The sequence below is a fragment of the Rattus norvegicus genome, chromosome 8 (genome assembly GCF_021556685.1).
Source record: "Rattus norvegicus strain SHRSP/BbbUtx chromosome 8, alternate assembly SHRSP_T2T, whole genome shotgun sequence".
Taxonomy (NCBI): domain Eukaryota; kingdom Metazoa; phylum Chordata; class Mammalia; order Rodentia; family Muridae; genus Rattus; species Rattus norvegicus.
In genome coordinates, this window is record NC_141541.1 from 10,957,578 (window position 1) to 10,970,705 (window position 13,128).

Consider the following 13,128-nt stretch of genomic DNA (forward strand, 5'->3'; position numbering starts at 1 on the left):
AGGGAATGATTGGGTGCTGGATGGGAAGAGATAAGTTTGGAATCATAAAGATTTGGAAAGAGAAAATCATGAGCTAAAAGACAGAGGGAACTGTTAAAAGCACTGTGTGTGCTCTACACATTTGTCACTAAGCCAGCTCAGGGGATTCAGGTCAAAGGGAAGAGTCACTGGAAAGCTCTGTAGTTGACGTATACCTTGTGGTTGTAATAATTAACACGGTCAACCCCCTGGAATCGGTACAGGACACACCCAGACACCAAATTCTCTGAACAAAGATTTCTTACCCCAGAGGGGCGGCAGCAATAACCGCAAGCAGCAGGCAGGCAAGCAAGAACAGCGTTTCTGCAGGAGTGGGCTTTCAGGGGGAAAGGACTGAGTCTGTGTCAGGGTAAGTTGATAAATCCTGATTGCACATTTCAGTCAAATAATGAATTTTGATAGTTATTGGTGTTTTGTCTCAGGAATGAGTCTGGTCAAATAAATGGATAGGCCTTGAGGTCAAGCTTTAGGAAAGTAATCTAATGATTTAACAAGAAGAAAGGCAGAAGGCAAAACCTCCCACACCATGTACGCTATGCTAGAGCCCTTCAATGTTAAATTACAATTTTATGTTCTATGAACATAATTTCCTACAATAATCTCTCCATTGATTTCTATGTTCCTGACTGTGTGCTAATAAGCATGTACACACACTTGCATGTAATTCACATGATTCAGTAGAATCAATTTTAGCATCCTCATTTCACAAAGGAAGAAACTAAAGTTTAGAAAGGCCAGACAACTTACCTGAGATTGCATGGTTACAGAGTCTGTTTCTCTTGTGAGTAAAAGTAACCCAAGAGATTGAAAACTTGATCTACTTAAATTTTGATACTCTAGAAAGCAGTTGTTGATACTGCCTTATACGTTACCTACCCCTCAAGCACACACTGATAATTCTTATCCCAAATGGAATATCACCCTAGTTTAGATTCTAGTAAAATGAGTCCTTAAAATTAGGTTACAACACAAAACTGAAGTTTTAGCTACCCATTACTTGAGTCTTGAAATTTATTGATATAATTACTTTCAGATTACAGATTGGGGGTTTCTATGGTTCTGCCCTCATAAAAATTAAAATTGTGTAAGAAGAGTGATGAATGGAAAACACATTTGTTTGCTGGGAACCAAGCGTAGGAAGCTCCACCGTGACCGCATCCCCTGTTCCTCAATGGCTATGATTACATGGTTAGACACAACGAGTCTTTGGTTAGTTACACTTCTTTTAAACCATTACTACCTACTTTTTGCTTTATTCATCCTCAGAATGCACTTATCTGTGTTGCCTGACCTTCTGCCTACTTGAGACAGCATCTCACATAGCCCAGATTGACCTGAGACTCATTGCCTTCAAATTTTTCATCCTCCAGCCTCCAGCTCCCAAGTGCTGGAATTAAAGGTGCAGGACACCGGGGCTGGAGAGATGGCTCAGCAGTTAAGAGCACTGTCCACTCTTCCAGAGGTCCTGAGTTCAATTCCCAGCAACCACATGGTGGCTCACAACATGTGTAATGGGATCTGATGCCCTCTTCTGGTGTCTGTGAAGACAGATATGGTGTACTCATACATAAAATAAATAATTTTTTTTTTTTAAAAAAAGGGTGCAGGACACCATACTTGACTGACTGACTTCTCAGTTCTCTTAAAATTCAGTGTCTGGATTTCATGCTTTTTGAAATACTGCTTTCCCAGAATTCAATTTCAAAAATCTGTTTGTTTGGTTTTTTTTTTTTATTTTGCTGTGCAGAAACAGTATATGTAATCATAGATTCTTATCAACAGTGAACTGGAAATTATCTCAACAATTGTTACTTTTGCTTGTTTCTTGTTTGATTGGTTGGTTGGTTGAGCCTCGTGGAGCCCAGGCTGACCTCCAACTTGCTGTGTCAGGAAGAGCGACAGTAGCTGCTGCTTCCACCTCCACTTGCTCAGTGCTGAGGTGGCAGCTGCTTGCCATCCCTGGGTCACACGGTGCTAGGGATGCGACACATGGTCCACCTGCTACTCAAGTGCCCTACAGACTGAGTGAGCTCCATGCCAGTCCCTCATGCTTTGTTTTCAGCTCTGTTCACAGTGTATGCTGAACAGAATTCTGGTCTCAGTCAAAGAAACCATCTTTTGATCCAGCTTCCTCTATCCTACTCACTTCTCGCCCAACTGGATTTTTTTAACTTCACAGGTAGCTTTTGGCACACTGCCTTCACGGTGCTTTCAAAGAAAGAACAAGATCTCTGTTGAGCTGATTGCTAATGGAAGGATTTGCTATTACTTGTGCTTCTCTGGAGATCAGTGGAAGGGCTGGTTGTGTGCCCCTGACTTTCTGTGTGTTTCCTTCCAATGTACAGGAGTCTGGAGGAATCTTACAAAATGAACCTTTACTCCTACCAAGGATTAATAGAGTCCCAGACATCTAGATCACAGAATTTGTAGATGGAGTCAAGACTATGGTATGTCTAGATGCTGCCACATCAGACTAGAGGATTGATCCCAATACACACATGCACACACACACATACATAACATATACACAAATACAGACATGGCTACACACAAGCATGCACACACACTAAATTTTTAAACACACTCATAGTTTACTTATTTTTATTACCTAATGCTAACCACTTTTATATATTCATAAATTCACATAGCAGTGAGTCTATTATCCCAGACCTGGATGGCGTCTCCAGTAATACCATATTTCTGACTACTGTAATTTATTTTCTGGGAATTTTCAAACTCTCCAGTTTCCCTTCATGACCTTGATAATTTTAAAATCATAGCCCAGCTGTTTTGCAGAATGTTACTTGATTTATATTTGTGTCATAATCTCAGGATTAAGCTTGACTTTTGCACTTTTATGTAGAATATGATAGAAAAATATCCACAGAAAAACCTCTATTCTTTTTTTTCACCCCATTGTTTGACACCTGTGTTCTAGTATTCCTCTGACTCAACTGTTACTATACTTCTCTCTTAACTCTTGTTTTCTGAAACTATCATTTTCTGCAAATATTCACTCAGTGGCTTTCTGCTATCTTTAAGGGTCTCTCTTCTCCCCATTGCTGTTTGTCTGTTTGTAACTGCACATAACTAAGTTGGTATTTTATTCAGTGAGATGCAACTCACTATTATATATTTGGTGCTCAAACCCAGAGAAAACTTTGATGAGTTGGTATAAGTCTCTTGGTACAGGCTTTTACCATTCTCTAAGTACTCCCTCCTGCCTGGCATTATGAGACCGTTCGGGTTGGTCTCTTTATCTAGGATGCTATAACAAAACACCCTAAACTTGGTGGCTTATCAACCTCACAAGGCCATTTCTCACAGTTGTGATCTAGTAAGTCTAAGATCAAGAGGCCTTTCTTAAGTCATAGACTGTAATTTCCAATACATCCTCACATAGGAGAGGAGGAAAAGCTTCTCCCCAGGCCCCTTTAGAAGGTCTCTAACGCCCTTGTGACCAAATCAGTTCCCAAAGTCCTATGTCCCAACTGTGTCACCCTGGAAGTTAGAGTTTCAACATGGGAATTCTGGAAGGATACAGTCACCGTTACACTGAAGGTGGATCAAATGCTTAACAACTGGAGGCAGGGGATGCTTTCAAAAGCAAACTGCCAACTTCCAGAAATTGCTGATTCTCATACCAAAATACGTCTGTAATTTGAACTGAGTCACTAAAATGTTTGGGCAATGGGGAGTGTGCTCTCATCAGACTTCTGACATCCTCCACTCCGCACAGGCAGCTATGTGCACGTTTCCTACCCAACCTCAAGCCCTCACGTAGGTGATTACTACCTCATAGACCAAGGCTTCTAGAGGACAAACGAAATGCTAACTGCTTACGCTTGGATCCCTGAATTCACGGCGTAGGATAACTCCACAGTGAGCCACCCAACTGGTGCTCCACTAGTCCCACCACTCTGTTGCCCCTGGCCTCCACCCTACTTTTTTCCAGTCCAGGCTGTGAGCTCCCTTCAGCAATCTTTCTAGAAATATAGACTCTACCTATCATGCCATTCCCAGACCCTCCAGTGGTTTCCCATCACATGCCGTTAGTGTCTACGAACAAAAAGCTGCCATGAGGTTGCCCAATCCATCCCTCCTCCAAGTCCTTTAAATAAACCCTTACTGATGCCGTGGCAACCCCAGGACTGCCATGGTGACCCCAGGATGGTTCCCTTCCATTCTGCCCACCTGCTGCCTTCTTTCTTTGCTACCCATATCCTAGCCCTGTGCGGGGAAGCCTCACTGGTCTGCTCTGCAGACCAGAGATTCCAGTCGTGGCTTTGGCCTTTGCTCAAAGCTCACTCAGCACATAACTCCTGACCTCTCCCTCCCTGTTGTGGTCGTTGGATTCACCACACGTAAGTCTCCGCCCTCCTCCCCCACCTAGATTCCTGCTGCTGCCCCACCCTCATAACCTTGAGTATAGAAATAACTTCAAGTCCTGCAGAACAGACCTTTGGGGACATGGCCTCACTTCATAATCCCCTTGACTTGAAATCACTCCTTTAGGCACATCTCACTGTCCTCTCCGCCTGGTAGACAGCCCATGCTGACTCTTCCTTTCTGCACCCCACCATCTGCTGTCCAGGTAGAGGTGAGCTTTCCCTCTTGAATGTCATTTAGACATTCAAAGACCGCTAAGGTTGCACTAATTTCACTGTAGTCTACTTTGACTTTATATCCCAATATCTCTCCCTGAACAATCTGGGACCGTGGGAGGAGCACGTTCTAATTACATTTCCGGTGTGCCTTGGCACTGACGCTAGTGCTGGTGAATCGAATACAGGAAGATGTGGTGGGTAAAGGACCAAGGGTTGAACAGTCTCACCAAATCCATTGCAAAGGTATTCTGTTTCTGTAAATCTAGTGTGGAGCACTCATTCCTACCATCTCAAAAACTCACTGCCTTCTTTTTTTTTAAGTATGCAGATTTTACTAAAGGAGAATATGGAAGAAGTGTTAGGTGTGGACCCTGCCACCCTCACCCCACTACCAGGTCTTCACTCTAGGCATGATATAAACAGTTTTTGCCTTTATTAGTTGTTATTGTAGCAAAAATTCCTAAGAGTGGAATATAATATAATATAATTTCACCCAAATATAATTTCATTTCTGGTGCTTGGCGTGACTTGTTGGAAGGATGCAAAGACTTTTTTTTGTCACAAAGATTCAATTTTTAGCTAAGATCTCTTCCACACTCAGTCTCTTCTTATTGTCCTAAACTCTGAGCTCCTGAAGTATGAAAACAGGTCTCATATTTACGTTTAAAAAATACTTGGCACCTAATAAATATTATAAATATATGAATAAGCAGAAATAATTCCCAGGTGTAGTGGGGCACATGTTTAATCCCAGTACTCAAGAGGAAGTGATACATAGGTCTCTGCGAGTTCCAGACTACCCAAGCCACATCTTGAGACACTCTCACAAAAAACAAAATAGCATTTTTATTACATTTATTATTACATATTCCTAGAGAAGAAAACCTCAAGGGTTTGTTTCTCATTGCAAAATTATAAATTATGTGTAAATTATAACTATTATGAATAAATAGCATAATTACGTGAATTAATTATGAGTATGAATAACGTTTGGAGCACATATGAGTTCTGTACACACAGCCCACACCTGAGCAGGCAGGCAGAAATACTTTTGAGCTAGATGGTGTGTTGAGGGATGACGGTGTTGCTAGCAAAGGCCTGCTTAGTCCAGTCCTTTCACTTTTACCTGTGTCTAAAGAGTTCTAATTTCTGTTTGCTCTGTTTTCTGTCCTTTCCAAGCCCCTGGCAATTGAACCCACAGCCTCCCGAATGATAGACAAGTGCATTCCTACTGAACCGTCCCAGCCCAAGACATCTGAGCATGCCCACTCTAGTACCCTCATCCACTGAGCCACCTCACCTGCTCCCTAAACACTCAACTCTGGCTTTCAGTATAGTGTTTGTTTACTGGAGCATTTGGAAGAGGGTTTTGGAAGGAAAATGGTCTCATTGCTTGTCACTGTACAGAATGCAAAGAGCTCTGATGTTTGTAGAGTTTATAATGTAATAGTGAAACACAGACATTTAACAAAGAATATTTACCCTCATTCTTCAGAAGGACGAAAGGTCTTACATCTGAAGTCAAATATAATCATGCTAAATAAAAATGACATAATTACATAAGCCAACAGCTACCTTCCTGGGGGCGTTTACACTTAACTGGAATGTTCCGGTTGGGACTGCTGGAGTTGATTGCTTCCAGCCCTTAGAACAGTCCTGAGTGCTGGGGAGATGGCTCAGTGGGTGGAGTCTGCTGTAGAAGTATGGGAACCTGAGTTCAAATGTCTAGCACCCATGTAAAGCCAAGTGCAGTTGTAAGCATCTGTAATCCCAGCACTCCTACAGGGAGACGAAAGGCAGAAGCAAGAGAATTCCTGGGGGCTGGCAGTCCAGCAGGAAGCAACAGAGAAGCCATCCCTGTCATAAGAGAGACATGACAACCTATCTTCTGGCCTCCCCATGCTCACCTGGACACATGCCTCTCACACACATGCACACATGAACCACACGTAGCAAGAGACAAGAACAGCGGATATCAGAACCTTCCAAAAGTACCTAGATCACTTTACTCCAGTTTTGCTTCCAAAGTGGAACTTACCACACTTTTTCACATGCTAGAGGTAAGAATATCTCTTTCTGTCTCTTGCCCTCCAAATTTCAGAACAGCACCCCTCCGTGGCAGCCCTGGTATGCTTGTATCACCTGGGAAGAGGGGCTTTCCACTGAAGAGCGCTTTTAGACTGTGGGCGTGTGTGTGGAGCTTTTCCTTTGACTGAAGATGGATGTCAGTCACTTTGGATAGCGCTGGCCTGAGGCAGAGGGTGTATAAGAAGCCAATCCGAGAAGGCCATGAAGAGCAAGCCCCTAAGCAGTGACCATTGCTAGTCTCTGCCTCATTTCTTGCCTCTAGTCCCTTTTTAGCCACCCTGATGATGATCTAAACAAATCCTTTTGTCCCCTAAAGTGATTTTGGCCAGCAGTTTTTGATGGTGACAGAAATCAAGCTAAGGGGTTGAGAGATGGCTCAGTGGTTAAGAAAACTGACTGCTCTTGTAGAGGTCCTGAGTTCAAATCCCAGCAACCACATGATGGCTCACAACCACCTTTAATGAGATCCGATGCCCTCTTCATGTGCGTCTGAAGACAGTGACAGTGTACTCACATACATAAAATAAATAAATACATCTAAAAAAAGAAAAAAGAAAAAGAATCAAGCTAAGACACCTGGCCTCTCTGTGTTCTTTCTGTTGGTGTCATCAAGATGCAGTGGTAGAACATATTTTGGGGAGGAAATAGGAGGGCAACATGAGCCACTGTGTCAAGACTGCCTGCTTGTTCACAGTTGGCAGCTGTACAGGAGGCTGTAGAGGCCACAAAGGCTTACCATTTTGTGAAATGGTTGTTGTAATGCCTTTTACCTTTCTGAAGCCAAAAGGTCATTAATTCATTAGACAAATGCAGGTGGTTTTCACTATCGAACAATCAAGAAGCTTATAATTTAGTTAGCTGAAGGAGGATAGTCGATGTCTGTTCCTTTCTTTTCTTTCTTTTTTTTTGAGATGTGATTTATTTATCCCAGAATATACATTTAATGTGATGTCTCTATCTAACAAACTTCGATTGCTCCTCAGACCCTGCAGCTTCAGCTCCCATGTTCTCTCCTCCATTTAGCAAAGGACATGAGAATGCAGTAAGGAGAGAGAGATCACAGAGGGTATAACTTCAAACTTGTCTAAATGTGAGGCTTTAAGAGGTAATGGTGATAAGTTCCTTACAACAGATTTCACAGATGAGTTCCAAATGATAGATGTCATAGGACAAAGCACTGGGGACAAAGACAGTTATGAATAATCCTCAGGACTGGCATATTCTTGATATTTTTTCATATTCTTATTTTCTTATCTCAGACTCCACGATTATACTCACTCAACCGATTCACTGATTCTCCAGTGTTAGCATCGGGACCACCTGAAGAGCTTTAGGACTTACAGTGAGGTTTGCTACGATGTTCCGTGGGCAAGTGAACTTGTGGCTAAGCTAAACCTGATGACTTGAGTTGGGTTCCTGGGACTCACGTGATGGAAGGAGAGACCACTGATTCCTCCAAGTTGTTCTCTGGACACCACACAGGCACATGACCTCTTCTACCCCCAAACACACACACAACAGCACATTTACTAAAAGCCACTCAGCCTCCAGGCACTGAAAGAAAAAGCAGCAGAGCTGAACTCATACGCACTAACCTCTCCCCTACACTATGCTAAGATCTCAGTGTCAGGACTCGCCCCATGCTTTATAAGTTGGTATTGTTCTCCTATTTAAAAGATAAAGATATCACAGCCAAAAGAGTTGAATCAACCTGGTGGTCGATCATATGCACAGGAGTCAAAATTAGGACCTGAACTGCCAAAGCTTAGAAAACATAAATAAAACATTTTAAAGAAATAAATGAAGCCCTGAGTGGAACGATCTGCAAGTATAGAATTTATGCAAGGACGACAAAGGGTTACAAACCAGGGTTCGTGCCCAGCAAGCCACAGAGTAGGCTACACCCAAAGAGGGGTAAGAAGGTTTTGTTAGGAGGAAAAACAAGGAAAAATAGAGATGAGCAGTCTGGCTGCGGAAGGCACAGGTTTTGGAGACTGGAGGGAAAGCTTTGTTCTGATTGGCTGACACCTTAAATCGTGTTAAAAGCAAGGAACTAGGTGGAGGACATGGTTTTGAGGCTTACAGTGTCTCCTTCTGATCACACGGAAAATGTGAGTTTCTTTCCCACATATATCCCTGGCTTTTAATTTTCTCTGAATCAGACAAGAGTGGCTTCTTCCGTTTCTCAGACCTAGAATGCCAGATGCCAAGCGGCACCAACAAGCACTGTCCTGTAGCCAGCACTGCCCTGTAAGGCTGACGAGTTTGCACGTGAGGAGGAGCCTCTCTAGAGCTCCTAGACGTGAAATCATTTGTCCATTCTCACACTGCTAGGAAACACCTTGCAATTTAACCCCAGTCTTTCTGGCCTGCCAACCTTTCTCCAGATTAAAGACTATAAGGCCAGGGGCTGAGGAGATGGCTCAGTTAGTGACACACTTGTCAGTAAGCGTGAGGACCTGGTTCCACCCACAGAATCTATGTTAAGAAACTAGCAGAAGGGAGGCCTTGATCACGTGTGCGTCTTCAGTCCTTACCCAAGCCTCTGGACGAAGTGGTTGAACCCACCAAAACAAGCACGATAGCATGCTCTTATGACCCCATTGCTTCGGACAGGGCCATCCTAGCTTATTTGCAAGCTCCATGCCAGTGAGGAGTCTTGTCTCAAAATAAAAGTCCTCTGGGCTCTACACGCATGTGTATCTGTGCCTGCACACATGAACACACACACACACACACACACACACACACACACACACACACTCACACACACGGATGACTCTGAACTAACTTAAAATGCACACTTAAAATGGCGAGTATTGTCTAGTATTCCGGGTGCCTTCTAGCAGTTATGGGGTCACTCTCTGCCCTCATCAGCATGAGGTTATGTAAAGTTGCCTTTGTGTGTGCTGGAATCACCAGCAGCACCACCACCAGCAACAGCAGCAGCGACACCAGCACCACCACCACCACCAGTAGCAGCAGCAGCAACACCAGCACTGACGGTGGCAGCACCACCAGCAGCAGCACCATCTCCTAAGAAATGTAGAGGGAAATGCAGATACAGGACACTGAAGATTGACTTGAAAGTGTAGACAGCTCAATTGTACTATAATCCAACTATGTTCAGATCATTTACCTTTTTTTTTAAAGTGGACCTATTCATTCGTTCGTTCTTTTACAGCAGGACGCGGAAGGTGCCATGACGTACACGTAGGCAGTTTGTAAACATATTGCTCTCCACCGCGTGGATCCTGGAGAGTTCACCCGGTTAGCAGTCTTGCCGTTGGTGCAGTAGAGGCTCAGTAAAGACTCACTGAGCCATCTCACTAGCCCCTGCTCTTTCTATAATCATAACGGAAAGGGGGTTCTTGAAAGTAGGACTTACCAAATGGATGAGATTCAAATAAAGCCCATACCGATTCCTCTACATAGCTAACAAGTGTCATTAAAAGTAACCACTTCTCTCCCTTTATGATTTGGTCAATCACAGAGAATGAAGCTTTCCCTGATCCCTGTGCATGGCTGTTACCCCGTCATCAGGGGAGAAGAAACAAGCTGTGTAATTACCATTTGAGACATGAATCATCACTTGCAGGGCCCAGACCTATGTGATTCTATAAAAGGAGCTTGGGGTCTGAGTGCCAATGTGCAGTCTGCCGTCCCCTGGGCTGATACAATCACCAAGCGACCAAGAGGAGATGAAGGTGCTACCTGCCTCTGGCCTTGCTGTCCTTGTCACAGCTTTAAAGTTTGCCACTGCAGCCCCCGCCCTACTCGCAGCCACCCCTAGGACCTTCAGGAGCAACTACCACCTCGCACAGGTTTGTGACTCTCTGTCCCACGCCCTCTTTCCTCTCCTAACCCAGAACACCCAACAGGGCATAAGAAAGTAAACAAAAATTATTATTTTTAAAAAACCATTTTACACCTCCACAGAGAAGTCCCGTGAGCCATGCCATCTAAGGTCACTGCCTGGTCAGGTGCATGAGCTGCATGGCTGAGTTAACAGCTGAACAAAACACCTGTGAGGGTGGCTCGCACCCTACAGAACTTGAATGTGGCTATACAATGTACGAAACTCAAAAACAAGTATTTAAGGAAGAAATATAAAGACTGAGGCAGGCTGCGAATTTAATACCGAGTGCTTAGCAGCCACAAGGAAAAGGTGTTTTATGTTCACATTTTGAAAAATGACTTTTATGGTCAAGGTGACCTTGGTCAGAATTGAGACAGGCCATGCTTCCTTCTCATTTGGGAGTCTTTTCCCCCTAGTCTGTGTTTCTCCACAACCTTTACCTCAACTTTACTTTCTGTCCTGTGGTCTCTCCTATCTGACTATGGTGTGAAGGAACTGATACAACCAACCATGCTAGAATTTTGTAAAGATTCCATGGCTGAAAATCATCCCAAATAGAGAGAAGTTGGTTAAAGGAAGTTAGTGGATTTCTAATGACAGAATTCCTAGCAATAGAGAAAGGTGTTGTAGATGTGCCATCTGGGCCAAAAGTCTGATGAAACTACAGCTTGCATGTGATTCCATCTCTGCCTGTGGCTACTGTCCTTCTGTCCATGTACCCATGGCCAGCTTGGGACCAAGGGCTAGAGACCTATGCATGCTGGACTGTCCCCTATGTACACTGGACTGTCCTCATGCACACTGGACTGTCCCCTATGCACACTGGACTGTCCCCTATGTACACTGACTGTTCCTATGTACACTGGACTGTCCCCTATGCATGCTGAACTGTTCCTATGCACACTGGACTGTTCCTATGCACACTGGACTGTCCCCTATGCATGCTGAACTGTTCCTATGTACACTGGACTGTCCCCTATGCACACTGACTGTCCCCTATGTACACTGGACTGTCCCCTATGCACACTGACTGTCCCCTATGTACACTGGACTGTTCCTATGTACACTGGACTGTCCCCTATGCACACTGACTGTCCCCTATGTACACTGAACTGTCCCCTATGTACGCTGGACTGTTCCTATGTACACTGGACTGTCCCCTATGCACACTGACTGTCCCTATGCACACTGGACTGTTCCTATGTACACTGGACTGTTCCTATGTACACTGGACTGTCCTCATGCACTCTGGACTGTCCCCTATGCACACTGACTGTCCCCTATGTACACTGACTGTCCCTATGCACACTGGACTGTTCCTATGTACACTGGACTGTTCCTATGTACACTGGACTGTCCCCTATGCACACTGGACTGTCCCCTATGCACACTGGACTGTCCCCTATGTACACTGGACTGTCCCCTATGTACACTGACTGTCCCTATGCACACTGGACTGTCCCCTATGCACACTGACTGTCCCCTATGTACACTGGACTGTTCCTATGTACACTGGACTGTCCCCTATGCACACTGGACTGTTCCTATGCACACTGACTGTCCCTATGCACACTGGACTGTCCCCTATGTACACTGGACTGTCCCCTATGCACACTGACTGTCCCTATGCACACTGGACTGTCCCCTATGCACACTGGACTGTCCCCTATGTACACTGGACTGTCCCCTATGTACACTGACTGTCCCTATGCACACTGGACTGTCCCCTATGCACACTGACTGTCCCCTATGTACACTGGACTGCCCCCTATGTACACTGGACTGTCCCCTATGCACACTGGACTGTCCCCTATGTACACTGGACTGCCCCCTATGTACACTGGACTGCCCCCTATCCACACTGGACTGTCCCCTATGTATATTGGACTGTCCCCTATGTACACTGGACTGTCCCCTATGCACACTGGACTGTCCCCTATGCACACTGGACTGTCCCCTATGCACACTGGACTGTCCCCTATGCACACTGGACTGTCCCCTATGCACACTGGACTGTCCCTTATCCACACTGGACTGTCCCCTATGCATGCTGAACTGTCCTTGTATACACTGGACTGTCCCCATGCACACTGACTGAACTGTCTCCATTAATTGTTTTGCCACTCACCCATTCTGGTCAATCAGTTTCTTTTACAACATGAGAGAAGTCAGGGAGCATTTGCCACAGCAATTCTGCATATAGTTAACAGAAGATGCCATTATCAACAGTAGATGCCCACTTCCACAGAAATCCCAATATTAACAGTAGGTACCCATTTGAGTCTAACTTTCTTTGACCAGAGCCATATGTAGATGAACTCAATTCAAAGTAGCTCTGGTTACTAAAATTATAAATTGTGTTTTACTGGGACCCTCATGGGTCCTTTCTCTCCTAATGTAATTCCCCCCTCCAGAATCATGCTTCTCTAATTCAGAAACTATAGAGTCTTTGTGGTACCCCCTTCCCGACATATATTACATGCTGGTGCTCAGTCAGAATAGAAATCATACAGTGAGAGAGAGGCTCTGATCCTA

The 13,128-nt window shown here is 44.4% G+C and overlaps 1 protein-coding gene across 2 annotated transcripts in view; it reads left to right on the forward strand.

Moving 5' to 3' along the window:
* Positions 1 to 235: 235 nt before the first annotated feature.
* The window catches only part of Mmp20 (matrix metallopeptidase 20), a 50,738-nt gene continuing 37,845 nt past the window's right edge, over positions 236 to 13,128 (forward strand). The window contains exons 1-2 of one of the 2 annotated variants that reach the window (XM_087560771.1): positions 236 to 388; positions 10,228 to 10,558. In XM_087560771.1, the coding sequence (XP_087416897.1) occupies positions 10,382 to 10,558 (177 nt within the window). In that variant the 5' untranslated portion in view covers positions 236 to 388; positions 10,228 to 10,381. 2 annotated transcript variants of the gene reach the window in all.